Here is a 14,478-nt window from a genome sequence, read left to right on the forward strand (position 1 = left end):
ACACCTTTTAAGAATTTTAATTATTGTCAGCCGTCAGATAATTAAAAATTATTATTATTATTATTATTAAAAGGGGAAATCCCATATATATCACAATTGATCTTTCTGCGTAATAAGTGGTAAACAAATTCCGGAAAAAATGATATTACTATCTCTCTGTTTTTTTTTTTTTGTTGTGATAATGATATTACTATTCTGATCATCTCAAGAAATTCCCAGTATCACCACTATAACCAACTTGAGTACCCTCTGCTTCTCTCAGCCTCACCTTTCTAGCTATATCTTCACTGCTAACAGACGCTGAATATCATGCTTTTTTTTTCGCCCTCCAATGGAATATCATATCCTTTCAAACATCATAACCTGATTCCGTATAGACGTCTACTGAAGGCGAAGACATCAAACCACATGGCTGCTAGTTTCTTGGCCAAAGAAATAAAAAAGAACACATTCACATGGAAAACTTCCACTTTACGGCCCTTTGCGGAGGTAGCATTGCTTGCTTACAAAGGACGATTGTAAAACGCCCCTTTTGGCATTTACCACTGTTGATACATGCCTACTACCTTCCAAAACTTTGTCTGCTAGATTATCAATTTATCATTGTCTGATGGCATTAGAGAAGACCAAAAGGCTTGCTTAGGATAATTTGTGAGCAATACAATTGTTTGATAGATACGACACAATATTGTTGTGCGATCCATATAATTGATTCCACTAAGTGGGATAAAGCTTCTTGTTGCAATTATTTAATGAAAATTTAATTGGCAAGAAAAGGTGATGAACAGAAACAAGTCTCAAATCTATTTCTATAAAAATACGAGGTAAACAAGAAATTATAAAGTGTATAAGATAATCTACAACACTAGGATCATCTTTGTTTAAAGAATTTGGCCCCCCCCAAAAAAAAAATCTCTGCTTAAACAATGAGTTACAATAGAGTTGCTTACACCAGAGCCAACCTAGCCATTTTAAAATTCAGGCAAAGACCAATTCCTGTTTACACCAAAGCTCATAAGGTGGTGGCCCCACAGAGAACTGCTTTCTGTTCAGAGCAGTTTCTGCTGGAAGTATTAGACTGACATCCAGGCCCCTGATCTCAAGATGAAACAGAACAAACTGACACGGAAGGAAATGGGAACTAGAGAGTAGTCACTTTGAACTGTAGCCTGAGATCATCAAAACCATCAAAAACCACAGCAGCTTGGTCATCACCACCCTCATCATCTTCACCTTAACAGAAGGAACTGTTCAGTAGCCACAATTTCCTGCCTCAATTTCTCTACGACAACTCAATACAGAAGGCTTAACATTGATTGTCTTTGATCCATTATTATAAGAAGACTTCTAGTATAAACTTCTCTAAAGATAACATACCTTTGGACGACCACTCAGTGTCCCAACACTATACGGCATGCATCTTGATCATTATAGAACACCATATGACAACTGTAGATGAGTGTGGCATCTACCTCCTTTGCTTGACAGCTACCCCTCTTAAATGACTAGGAACAAAGGTTATTAATGCAGCCATCGCAGGCAGAGATTCTGACAAGGAGGATGTCAATTCACCCTCAGGTCAAAACACTTGATAAGTCTGTATAATTGAAGTATTACCAATAGTCTTTACATGAGCAGTTCCCATCTTCAAAACAATGAAACCGATTTGAATCCCTTACAATTATCTGTCTTTGAACAATCTTGGAGATGTATTTGATAGCAGTGTGACAGTCTACACAAGTTCTCAAGTTTTTAAAAACCTTGATTGGTGTTCCTGGAGGAGTTGAAATAACTCCAAAAGCAACAGCGAGCTTCTCACTGTGGTAGGAAAGGTTTTGCTCTTTCTGCTCCTCCTCCACATCATGTAGCACAAAGTTTGTGTCCGGGACGTATCCCTCCTCTTTCATTTTCTTAAAGAGTTCTCCCAAGAACTCATGTATATCATGTGATCTTGGGTGAGATGTGTCACCAACTAGGAACACATGCACCTGCCTTTTGATCTCAATCCAGCTCTTACCTGGCTGCTTCACTATCCCACTAACATCCATAGCCTTTCTAACCTTGGCTACCTCACCCCACATACCAGCCGTAGCATAAATGTTGGCTAGAGTGATATAGGTAGCCGGATTCTCTGGTTCTATTTCAAACAATGCTTTTGCTGCCCGTTCAGCCAATTCAAGGTTCCCATGTATTCTACATCCTCCAAGTAAGGATGCCCAAAGGAATTTACTTGGCTTTATGGGCAATTTATCTATGAGATTCTCTGCTTCTTTGAATCGGCCAGATCTTGCCAACAAATCAACAACGCATGCATAATGATCTGCAGTGTGCATCAGTCCATGCTTCTCTTCTATGGAATGGAAATATTCTAGCCCTTTATCTACTAATCCAGCATGAGCACAAGCTGAAAGAACCCCAACGAAAGTAACTTGATCAGGCTCAAGACCGGATTTGAGCAGTAAATCAAAGAAATGAAGAGCCTTTTCAGGTTGGCCATTCTGAGCATAACCAATAATTAATGAAGTCCAAGATGCCAAATCTGGACAAGGCATCTGATTGAAAACCTTTCTTGCATTTTCTGTGTTCCCACACTTTGAGTATAAATGAATAAGAGCACTTACAGCAAATGAGTAGGGGTCATAACCCACTCTAGTCATGTAACCATGAAGCTCCTTACCCAGGTCCTCCACAGCATCATCAGCACAAGCATTTAAAACGCTGGCAAATGTATATTCATTTGGCTGGACACCTGATCGTATCAAGTCTCCAAATAGTGCAAATCCCTCTTCTCTCTGTCCATCTTCAAAGTATCTATCAATCATGGATGTCCATGAAACAATATCTCTGCTCACCATCTGATCAAAAATGCCCCTAGCTTCTCTTAAACTCCCACACTTGCCATACATATCTAGAAGAGCACTCAAAACCACCTCATCCAAGTTTGAACCCCTTCGCACTAAGTGGCCATGAATTTCCTTCCCAAAATGTAAACTTTGAATTGCAGCAGACGCAGTCAATACACTGGACAGAGTAAATTGATTTAATTTTGAATCGCCATGCCTTTGCATCATTCTAAACAACTCCACAGCTTCTTTTGGCTGGCCATGGCGGACATAACCAGATATCAAAGCAGTCCAAGAAAAATTATCTCTTCGAGACATTTCATTAAACAGCTTCCTAGCTTGTTGAAGCTGTCCAGCCTTGGCATAACCAGCTATCATAATATTCCAAGAACACAAATCTCGATCGGCCATTTCATCAAACACCTTCTGAGCATCAACAAGGCTTCCACATTTTGAATACATATCGATTAAACGATTGGAAATGACTTTCCCAGGAACAAAGTTAGAAGCTTTGGTGTGTGCATGGACCCTCCTACCCTCATCAAGAGCTCGATGCTGAAGACAAGCTTGAATAAGCGTTGAGTATACTAAAGAAGAGGGTCGGTCAATGTGATCTAGCAACCGAACCGCTTCCTTGACTCGCTTTTGTTCACTTAAGATATCAATGGCTTCCTTAAATTTCTTCTCTTGGCAAAGCCGGCTTATGATAGAATCATTGGGATTGCTCGATTTTACGAAGACTTTGCGTAAACTTGATTTTTCAGACAGATATCGGCAGGAAAGCGATACAGTTCTTCGGAAACTTAGCAAACACATGGCCGCAAAGGTTGAGCCTCGCTAGTGACCGCAACGGGGCTAAAGCGGAAATGACATTCTGCACCTTAAGTTCAAAATTTAAATAACTTGACAGTAGTATAAAGCGCACTACGAGGTCTGACTTTAGCGTAGAATACGGGATTCAGAAAATTTGTGGCCGAGACTTGAGAGTGATTCCTTGGCTTTGGTCAAGATGATGAATCAAGCTCAGACAGCTTCTAATGGAGTTAGCAAGACGACGCTGGCCGTCTGCGGAATTCTGTAGAGGAACTGGGAAGTCATTGTTCAACACATTAGTCGGCTCTGGTAAGGCCACCGTACGCATAACCTTCAACCTTCGCGTTCCAAGCCTGTAACCTCTCCTAAAGACGTTTTCTCAGACGGACCAAAATCACAATGCCGGTTGACTGTAATTTTCGCTACTTATGCCTTGATAAAATGCATAAAATATTTTATTATATAAAAATTTATGTTAATATACAAAAAATATTAAGTACTACCTCCGGTCTTAATTATAAGAGTTAGTTAACTAATCTGAAAAAATTAATAAAAAAAAGTTAAGTTAGTTATTTGTCACAAATATGTGTTATTTTTCCTAAAATATCCTTACTAACTAATACTCCTCCGGTCCTAATTATAAGACCCAATTGACTTATTTGGGGAGATTAAGGAAGTAAGTTAAGTTGGTTATTTATAATAAATAAGTGTTGTCATTCCTAAAATATCCTTGCTAATTAAGTATATTGGCTAAAACTATCATTATTAGAAGAATTATCTTGGAAAAAAATGCATAAATATAAGAGACAAAATGGATTAGGGTCTTATAATTAGGACCAAATAAAAAGTCAAATTGGGTCTTATAATAAGGACCGGAGGAGTACATAAATATTAGAAACAATCAAACAAAGTAGATTAAAGTCTTATATTTAAAACCAAAATAAAAATCAAACGAGATTTTATATTAAAAACCTGAGGTAGTATTAATTAAGATTAATTGCAAAAATGCTATTTCCTTTTTTTCAGGTGTCTTCAATGATAAACATGGCGTAATAAATACATGTACACTTCTTTCTTCTTCTTTTTTTGCCGGCTATATGTACACTTTTTATTATCTTAGAAAATCAGGTAATCAAGCTTTTAATCAAAAATGAAATATGTTTTCCCTTTGAAAATATAATGCTGAAAATTTATAACTTATTTCGTGCTATGAAATCCGAAAAAATCAATTTGAATTTTTTTTTCCTTCTATTTTTTCTTGTATTTTGATTTTCTCATGTTTCAAGGTTGAAAACCTCAAGGGAATTTGAAATAATTGGCTGTAAAATAAAATGCAAAAAGTTTTGATAGACCTCCTCATTAAATAAATCTATAACAAATCTCTACATCTTTCTGCATATAGTAACTAGATTCTCTCCACTCAAGTAATAATCCTGATATCAAAAACCTAAAAACTCAGTTTGCTGTTTGAGACGAGCATCAATAAATACACATGTATTGAAATCAATTACCTAAAAAAAAAAAAAACCAATTAAGAAGAAGCCGGCTCTAATGCCCAGAGGGATGTTTACAAAACGCAAGCTTTAACACAAGACACAGTGAAAGTCTGAGCTTGAGACCTCATACAAACTACTGACACTGAAAGAAAGAATAACACTTGAATCTAAGCTCCAGTTTCCTCTACGATCCCCACCCTATTTGTTCGTCTTTAATCAATAATACAAGTCTCAAAGGGATGAGTAATAGAAGACATGAGGACACAACAGAGGACCTAATAAACTTCACCAGGCAAGTTGTTGGAGGGAATTCTCTGCCGTTTCTCAACATATGCTGAAGGGAACCACCCTGCCCTGCCATTGCATTCTCCTTCTGACCACCCTGTTGCCGTCACCTGTTAAATTTTTGGAATTATTAATGCGCTTTCAGGATATACGCACGTTAGTATCTCAGTGGTTCAACTACAAGGCTTGGCAACGCAAATGTTTTTAGATGAATTTATAAGGTTCCTGAAAGAATACTGATACTTCCTTTCTCTGCTTTTGGTCATTTTTGAAAAGCCAGCGCAACTTGAGAACTTTCCATGAGATCACTCATCATAGTAAATATTTGTCCTCAAGGCCATTTAAATATGCATTGACAAGAAAACCTACCTTTCGCACAACAACAAAGTCACCCTTTGCCAAGCTCAGCTCCTTCTCCGCTGAAGCATTAAAGGGATGCATTACCTGCAACCAAATGATGCATGGTTCATATTATCTTTTCCTCTCCCATAATTGTTCTAGAGTTAGAATTGAACAATCTTCCATCTCTAAAAGAAGCTCATGTGGGATGTATTGTACCCCCAACCCCGTCTTCCAAAACGATGAAACAAAGAGAGAAAGAAAAGATTTGGTATACGCAGCATACTTCGGCCAAGAAATACATAGTTTTTGTGGAGCCATTCTCAGAAACAACTGGAGGGGCAGATTCTTTCCTCTGTCTCTCTGAAACCATCTGGAAAAAGGTTCCAGCAAGAAGAAATTTTATTGCTATTATGATCATGAACACAGTTCAAAGAACAGGAAAAGAAAGAAGGACGTAATACAATCATATAAATATTCCCAGAAAAAAATGATTGATTAATCCGGTTCACACCTCGGCTTCAATTTCACCAAGTATGGCTGCAACTCTTGCATGATAAGTTTTTTCCCCTTCAACCTACAAATACATAAACATAATGTACATAATCAAAATCCAAAATAATAGCGTAAGGGTAAATTATTCTTCCTTCCATGACAATCAGCTTAATCACACAGCCCTAGACTCTATTTTACCACCCCCCTTTTGGGGGGCGAGGGTGTTGTTAAGACCAGAAGTTACACTAACAGTGCTCACGTTAAGTGGAAAAGATTCAATTCTCCTAAAACAAGGTTGAGAGTGCAAGCTTGTGGATAGAAAAAATTACGTTAGAAGAGCTACTTTCAATTCGACCTAATAATATTCAAATTTGATCCAATAATACCATATAGCAGATAGTTGGATTGAGAGCCCAAAAAAGCGGAAGATAAGCTACAATTTTTACCCATTTTGGCCAAAAGACACTTAGATGATCAAAACTCAACATAACTATACAAGTTCTTCTCTAAACATAGCCTAACCACTTCTTTAGATCTAGAAAGGGTAGAATTATTTCATAAAAGATAACATTTAATTCATATTAATAACTTGTTTACTGTACAAATAGTCAATCAAGATGAGCACTATTATAAATATAGTAACGAAAAATAGATATATTTAGTTCATTGTAATTAATAAAAATAACTATTGGCATAAAAATTATTAAGAAATACGTGTTTCATAAGTTACATTTTCAGTTATAATACATCAATTCTTTTGCTGAGGGTACGTGGCCAAATTGCATTTTTTGTAGCTTGCTTTTTTCAGTTTGAGGAAGGGGATAGTAATCATCAAAAAGCCGAGGAACACTGAAGGGGAGGGTGATTTGCCCAAATTTATATTATCAATCATGTTGCATGTGTAAGCATACCATAGCAACAAGCCTCTGGAACGTCAGTCTTTGCTGTTGTGCCTCCACAGCAGCTAAGGCAGCAGTAGCTTCTTTACCCAGAACAGCCATGTTTGCTTTTAGCTCCTGCATCTTTGCTTCTGAAGCATGCAGTTTTGCAACATTTTCAGCAGTTGGAGCCTCTCTTACTCGTGCCTGTCTTCTTGATGTCTCCTCCCTCTGATTAAATTTTTAAAACCAAATCAAGTTATAATGCTCAACTTAAAGTAAGAATATCAATGTCTAAATGATGGCCTGACATAGCCTGATGTATTGGCCAAAGAAAAAAAAAAAAAAACAGATTCTGGGATAAAAATTTTATCTCTGGTTACTAGAATGCCCCAAAAAGAAAAAAGAATTACTGCACACCCCATGCCACAGATAAGCTACTAATTAAGCGTAGAGATCTAGGAATCATTCCAAATTTGGACTTACCTGTGCCTCTGCTTCTTGTCTCATGCGACTATATCGCTGACCAAGATGGCGAGCATCCTCCAAAGGTGCACCATGGATCATTGATCTTAAGGGGTCCAAGACCTGGAAAGTAAAAAACATAGGATTCATCCTGTTGTCCTGATAGATTTGAAAAAGATATGAGGCAGAAATCCTCTTTCAGTCATTGGTCCAAAAAATGAAGTCATTATCAATGTCATTAACCTAGTTGTTTTCTACTTGCTTTAGCTCCTGAGCATAATTTCGCTCCGACTGCACATAATTTTTTATCCTTTAAAGATTGTGTCATTATCATTTTAGTAACCCCAAAGGGTGGAACCAGAAGAAATTCATACTCTATTTTTCTTCTACCAAAGGACTTCTCCTAGTTTCTTGAACCAAAGTGATACAAACATTCTGAAGAATCAAATTGCTAAGAAGCTGTCTCTCGAGCACCAAAATAAGGGGTTTTCTAGTCAAAATCTATGGTCCTGTTTGGTATAAAGCATTGAAAATGAGGGGTAAAGATTGGGATTGAGATTAAAAAAATATGTTAAAGGAGTGTTTAGTATGAGTAATTACTTGTTATTTGGGATTGGGCAAATCCATATATGTGGGATTGGGGAATATTATGGAGAGAGGTGGTATTCCTCAATCCAACCTACATAGGATTGTCTAATCCTATGTAACAAGTAATCATTCATATTAATCACTCTCTTGACATATTTTTTTCAATTCCAATCCCAATCCTTACCAAACGGGACCTATATGAGAAATTAAACAGAAATTCCCTCTAGTTTCAAGGCCTACAAATGCCTTAATCATTTTCCATTTTGATTTCCACCCTTGTTGGAGGGCATGAGTGGGAATGAGTGTGATGAAAATTTGCAAAAGTTCTGGGGAAGTGGTAAGTGGAGAGGGCATATGCCAGTTTTGGAAGTAGAGAGGAGGTCTATTAATATTGTTATAGAAGCCAATTGGCAATTTAGTCTTCAAAACTAGTTAGTATATATCCTGATCTGTCTAACAACAGAATAATGTGAAACATTGTCTGATTCAACTCAAATGAACTAAATTTAAAAATAATATGGTAAAGCAGAAGCATAGTGATGATGGAATGGGGAAGATTTCACATATGCAAAGACTAGAGAGCAACAGCAATATCCAACAAACTATGCCAGGTAGCTAAAGTAGCAACATGGAAATTTTAATGTTCCCCACTACCATATTGAAGATCTACCTTTCATAGTATCCAAATCAAGTATCAATGCCTTATCACTCTGTGGACCAATCACTAACACTAAGTCAATTGCTCAAGCTCAACACTTGGCGCTGGAAACACAAAATTTGGTAACCCCAACTTGCTTTGCTTTCCAGTAAAAACTTCAAATTAATATATTAGTCTATAATCCAGCATGGTCAAGATGATAGTGCTGTAGAATTGAAGTCCTGGACAATTAATATACCATATAACAATTCTGAAAGTGTGATATCTCTTAGTTGAGCACTAGTACAAAACAACATAAATTAAAGGGAGAGGGAGTATAGAAATCAAAATTTGATTCTAATCAACAGCTAAGAATATTTAATATTTAAATGCAGCCGCACAAAAAACTGATAATTACTCATGTTTAAATTTCATTAATGATTAATAACTGCACAAATGGAAAACATGAGAAACGTCAACCTGTGAAGACAAAAGCCGATTATATTCTTCTTGCTCCTTTTCAACATGTTTGCGAGCATCGCCATATACTGATGCAGCCTTAGCCAATATGTTGTCGCTGTTGTTTTCTGCTCCATATCTACAGCAATCCTCAGAAAGCTTTGTTCCTGTCTACCATGGAGATTGTTTATAATAATTGCTGAAAGATCACTAGTCTTTATACAAATTTGCAAGAGGCTTCTTATTGCAACACACACAAGTGCACGCGCACGCACACACACACACAATATATATGTATATATGTATGTATTATCATCAGTGTTAAGTGTGAACTGCATTCACATGAGAAAAACAAATCACCTGCTTCAATATACTTATAACCCATTGCCGTAAATGTCTCTGCTGCTTTGACAATTTCCCTTTGAAAATCCTGGATCAGAAAATAGCATCAAACAAATCAAGAAAATCCTGGATCAGAAAATAGCATCATAGAATACCAACAAATATACACACGCCCCCAATATCAGGTCCATCTCATTGTCTCTTCTACAGCTTTGACTTCTCTACCTTAACCCTTATTGTAGGAAATATGTTTCAGATATTATTTTTCTGATTTTGGTTAATTATTTTCTGTATTCTCCTTTATCATCGAGGTAAAGTGGCTGATCTTGAAGTCACCAATTCTCTCTTTTTATCCCTGTAACATGCTTTTCGTTGAATGAACAGGGAAAAGCATTTCTGTTTAAATTTCAAAAATGATTATTGAAAGGCATTCTTTGAAATTCCTCAATAGCGCACCAGAGCCAAGCTAGACATACTAACATGGATTAATTAAGCTGGCCATTTGTTGCTCACTCATGTGACCCTCAACTCATAAAACACCATGGATAGAAGTTCTTAACATGAACATTACATGCTATTTTAATTCCTAAAGTAATAAACTATTTTCTTACTTCAGGAACCAAAGTAAATCTAGTTGATGATCAATCTAACCATGGAAAACAGCAAACAGAAAACACTATACCTTTCCTGCACGGGTGGACCTGTACAATTTCTCTAGTTGTTGATGTCTCTGCATTTCGACCTCATCAATGACCATGACATCTGAACTCTCATAACCGCTGGTGCTGAACTGCTTTATCACAGCCTGAGAGAGAAACAAATTAAATTAAATCCCACAGCAAATAAGGTACAGATGGCCATGCCAAAAAGTACTACTTTGGGTCCTTAATATAAGAGCTAGCTAAGGATTGGTTTTGGTCCTAAATATTAGACCTCAATCTACTTTATTTCTTCTCTTGCCCCAAAATATCCCTATTGATTGCAATGGGTTCCCACCAAGGCATAATTCTTATCATCCAATGCACATGATTGAAGAGAATAGTTTAGGGAGATCAACACATATTTGTGACAAATAACCAACTTAACTAATCTCCTTAATATCCCCAAATTAGATATCTAGCTCTAATATTAAGGATTGGAGGTAATATTTAATTATGTGTTGAGAGCAGAAACTTACATGATGACAGAGTATTTCAGGAGGGGGAAAAACATTGGGCCACACCAGATGATATATAACCACACAAAGGACTATTAATAAACACTGCCAATAACGTGATTTAATAATGGTCAGAATGTGCAAAAAAATTTCTGCACATTCACTGAAGTTTATTTGACCATGGCAGCATCAAACAAATCTTTCTTTCAAACATTCTTAGTCAATTTTAGATCAAACAGAATTTTAGCATCTTAACTATAGTTGAATTCGCTAAAGTAGCATCAAACAAACCCATCTTCATTGCATTCTTGAAGATCTTTAGAATAAAAAACAGGAATTTAAATGCTGAAACTCGTCAACTTCTCATAAATTGCAAGATAAAGGCAAATCTTGCGTCCCTTATTGTTCCGGAACCACTAGGTGGGAAGAAAAAGATGGCAAGAACACACCCAATTCAAACTCCCAATTTCTTTCCTTCCATAGAATATCTGTAACCCATCTTCAAATGCTTTTCCAAAACATTTAAAATAAGTAAAGAATTTAAATGCTCAAATTCATCAAATTTTATCAAACCATTACACAGCTCGATGCAAATTCAGGCTTGTCAGAGTAAAAAATCTGAACCCAAGATTCGGAAGAAACATATGGCAGAACGCCAAAAAGTTGAAAAAATCAATTTTTTCTCTCCTTCTCAAAATGCATAATATATGCTTCATCATCAGAATGCTAGCAAGACGGAGCATAAAGGAATCAGGGCACTAAATACTACCTGCTGTTGTTTGGCTACTTGCTCTTTGAACTTGCTGGCTTGTCTCCTCAAAGCGTCCATGGCTACCGCCTATGCTCTCTTCCCACGGCAATTACAGAGAAAAGGAAGCGAGTTACAGATTTTGGCAGGTCAAACTACGGCAATATGAACTTGGATTTAGATTAGAAAGTGGAGCTATCTCAGATCCACTGCGACAGAAATGTCAAACTTTTCCATGTATACATACACTTACATGCCTAGCGCATAGTATCTCTTCTTCTCCCTTTTTCCAGCTCTCCTTCACATATGAATAATAAATTATTAAAATTAATTTCATATCGCCAAAAATGAATATCAATTTGAAAATTAAATTCTCAGGAAGGTGAAATGTTATTTTACGCAATTTTAAAAAAATGTTATTCTACATTTTCATCAAGTTGCCATATATAATGAAATAGTTATTAAATTTAAAATAAAAGAAAAAATTTTGAATTCCAATTTATTTATTTTATCTGAATTTTAATGTAAGAAGCCATAATATAATTTATGTTTTTTCAGCTAAATTTTAATTTCTAAAAAATTATTGAAATATTGTTGTGTAAAAAATAATTGATGTGGGAAAAAAAAGACGGTAATAAAAAATATCAATATCTTAATAAAGATTAATTTATACTCTTATGGTCCTTAATATAAGACCCAATTGTCGAGCGTTTTAGTCTTAAATATAAGATCTATTTATCATATTTATCAATTTTTTCTAAATTACTTCTATGGATACTCCCTCAATCATAATCAAGTAGAAGAAAGAGGAGTATTAAGAAAGATTATTATGGTGTTTTAGGAAAAATATGTTATATTTTTATAATTAACTAACTTACCTAACTTTCCTAATATAATCAAATTAGTTAAATGGGTCTTATATTAGGATTGGAGGAGTAATACAATATTATTATAAGAAGCTTTTTTTTTTTTTGCCAGTTACTATTATAAGAAGGTTGATGAGTAAAAATTTTCTGAAAAATATTGAATTTATGAAATTTTTCTTTACAATGGAAAACCGTCTAAATGATTAATCCCCTCAACACAAGCGAGTGAAAATGCTTTTGTTTTGAAATGATCTGATTGTGAAGTACCTTTGCTCGAATCATGCTTACTCTAAAACATTCAAGTATGAACGGCTTTATTAAAAGGGTATTTGGAGATAAGAAAATTACTTTTTAAAAATACTTTTTCGCAAATTAAAATGAACTCTTTCACATATTTATTTATTTCGTATATCATAAAATTACTTTTAAAATTATGATTTTGATTCTATCCAAACAACCCTCAAGATAAGATGTTGGCCTTCCCATCAGTCACTCCTAACACTTGCATTTGAACACCAATGAGCTCACAAATATTCAGAGTATATACTAGCTCCAAATTTCCTTCAAAATATTTATATTGATGGTAAGGAGATCAATTCTGTTTAGGGTATTGTTTTATATGCAAACACCTCTGTTATTAAAAATTTGATTATTGATTCGTTATGTTATAAAAAAACCAGTCTTTTGCAACCTCACTTAGGATCCTGTTAGGCCTTGGTGCAAGCCCACTCACCAATTGTCCCAACACATGCTTTATTGCAACGTGTGATCTCGCAAGGATCGAGCCCATGATCATGATTTGTCTGACTTCGACCCATACGAAACCTCAGCATGGTAAGATTCATCTTGCCCAGCCCAACACCTATTATTAGATTTCGCACCTTTTTTATTGGGTAGATGTGGTCTTATTCAGACAAATGCGGGTTACGGGTTGGCCTGTGATAGGTTGAACCTATATGAGTCAGGTTGAAAAGGTTTGTTTGAAAATAGCCACTAATGTGAGTTGATAGGTTAGCCTGCCAACGCTTATTTATTTATTTATTTATTTTTGAAATTTTTCTTACTTTTTAATTTTTTTTTCTTATACCATATCCAAAAATAATAATAAGTTTTTGGTTTTTCTTTAAAATATTTAATTGAAAATACCAAATAAATTATATAGGTATTTTCTTAATTGTTTAGATAGGATATAATATATAGTAATATAACTATAACAATTAAAAAATTAAAAAAAATATATGCAGGTTAGCCAATAGGTTGGCGGGCTAACCCGCAGTAAGTTGCGGGCTTGGCGATTAGAGCTGGGAAAACGGGCCAAGCTTGATATTTTTCTCTTAAAATGAGAAATAAGCCCTGGAGGGCCGAGGGCTTAAAAGGGCCGGCCCTTTTAAGCCCTTTTATAATTTTTTTATTTTTTAAATTTTTTTATATAATATTAATGTTACTAATTTTTTACATTGTTAATAATATTTCAAATATTTAGTTATTATTATCATTTTAAAATTAAATTTAGTTTTAGACAATAATTTATCCAATTAAATTTTTAAAAAATGGGTTAATTTGGACTTTAATAATGATTTGATTTATATTATATGCGTTGATATTTTTAAACTATATATATATTTGATAATAGAATATTTTTATACTTATATAACTTGTGATTCTATAATTTGAATTAGAAATTCATGAGTTTCAACAACAATATTTCTCACATTAAAGTAAAATAATAGTTAGATTGCAAAATTTAAAAATAAAATTATTATAAAGAAGAAAAACTTGATATTTTTGTTATGAAAGAAAAGCATACTTATGAAGAAATATAATTAATTATAGTGATGATGAAGTTTCAAAAGATTAATGATAGTGTTTATTTATTGCACAATTGCATTATAGATAAAACTTTTAGATATTGTTATATTGTTAATGAATGTTTTAGATGTTCTTAGATGTTGATGAATATTTATATATGATAATATTTTATATTTGTGACTTAATTTTATTCATATTTATGTCTTTTATTAATAATTTCATTGGTTTATTTTTATATTTTTATAAAAAAAATATGATA

General features: G+C 34.7%; 2 protein-coding genes across 3 annotated transcripts; both read right to left on the bottom strand.

Annotated features, from left to right (window-relative positions):
- Positions 1-901: 901 nt before the first annotated feature.
- Positions 902-4,079, bottom strand: LOC114715163 (pentatricopeptide repeat-containing protein At4g37170). Its single transcript, XM_028899956.1, has one exon. It carries the CDS (start codon positions 3,657-3,659, stop codon positions 1,614-1,616), a length of 2,046 nt encoding a protein of 681 aa, XP_028755789.1. The 5' UTR covers positions 3,660-4,079; the 3' UTR covers positions 902-1,613.
- A 918-nt stretch (positions 4,080-4,997) lies between these two features.
- Positions 4,998-11,799, bottom strand: LOC114715168 (SH3 domain-containing protein 3). 2 transcript variants are annotated; one of them, XM_028899959.1, is made up of 10 exons: positions 11,566-11,798; positions 10,323-10,445; positions 9,659-9,728; positions 9,320-9,465; positions 7,636-7,737; positions 7,183-7,380; positions 6,291-6,353; positions 6,063-6,149; positions 5,807-5,881; positions 4,998-5,547 (listed from the first exon to the last, which is right to left on the bottom strand). In XM_028899959.1, the coding sequence occupies exons 1-10, from the start codon at positions 11,623-11,625 to the stop codon at positions 5,428-5,430; spliced, it is 1,044 nt and encodes a 347-aa protein (XP_028755792.1). In that variant the 5' UTR covers positions 11,626-11,798; the 3' UTR covers positions 4,998-5,427. The 2 variants fall into 2 exon arrangements, with proteins under 2 accessions (XP_028755792.1, XP_028755794.1); XM_028899961.1 differs by lacking the exon at positions 9,659-9,728 and having other exon boundaries at positions 9,320-9,469; positions 11,566-11,799.
- Positions 11,800-14,478: the final 2,679 nt, after the last annotated feature.

This window comes from Neltuma alba, unplaced genomic scaffold (assembly GCF_004799145.2).
Source record: "Neltuma alba isolate B1F8T4 unplaced genomic scaffold, ASM479914v2 tig00011578_pilon, whole genome shotgun sequence".
Classification (NCBI taxonomy): Eukaryota; Viridiplantae; Streptophyta; class Magnoliopsida; order Fabales; family Fabaceae; genus Neltuma; species Neltuma alba.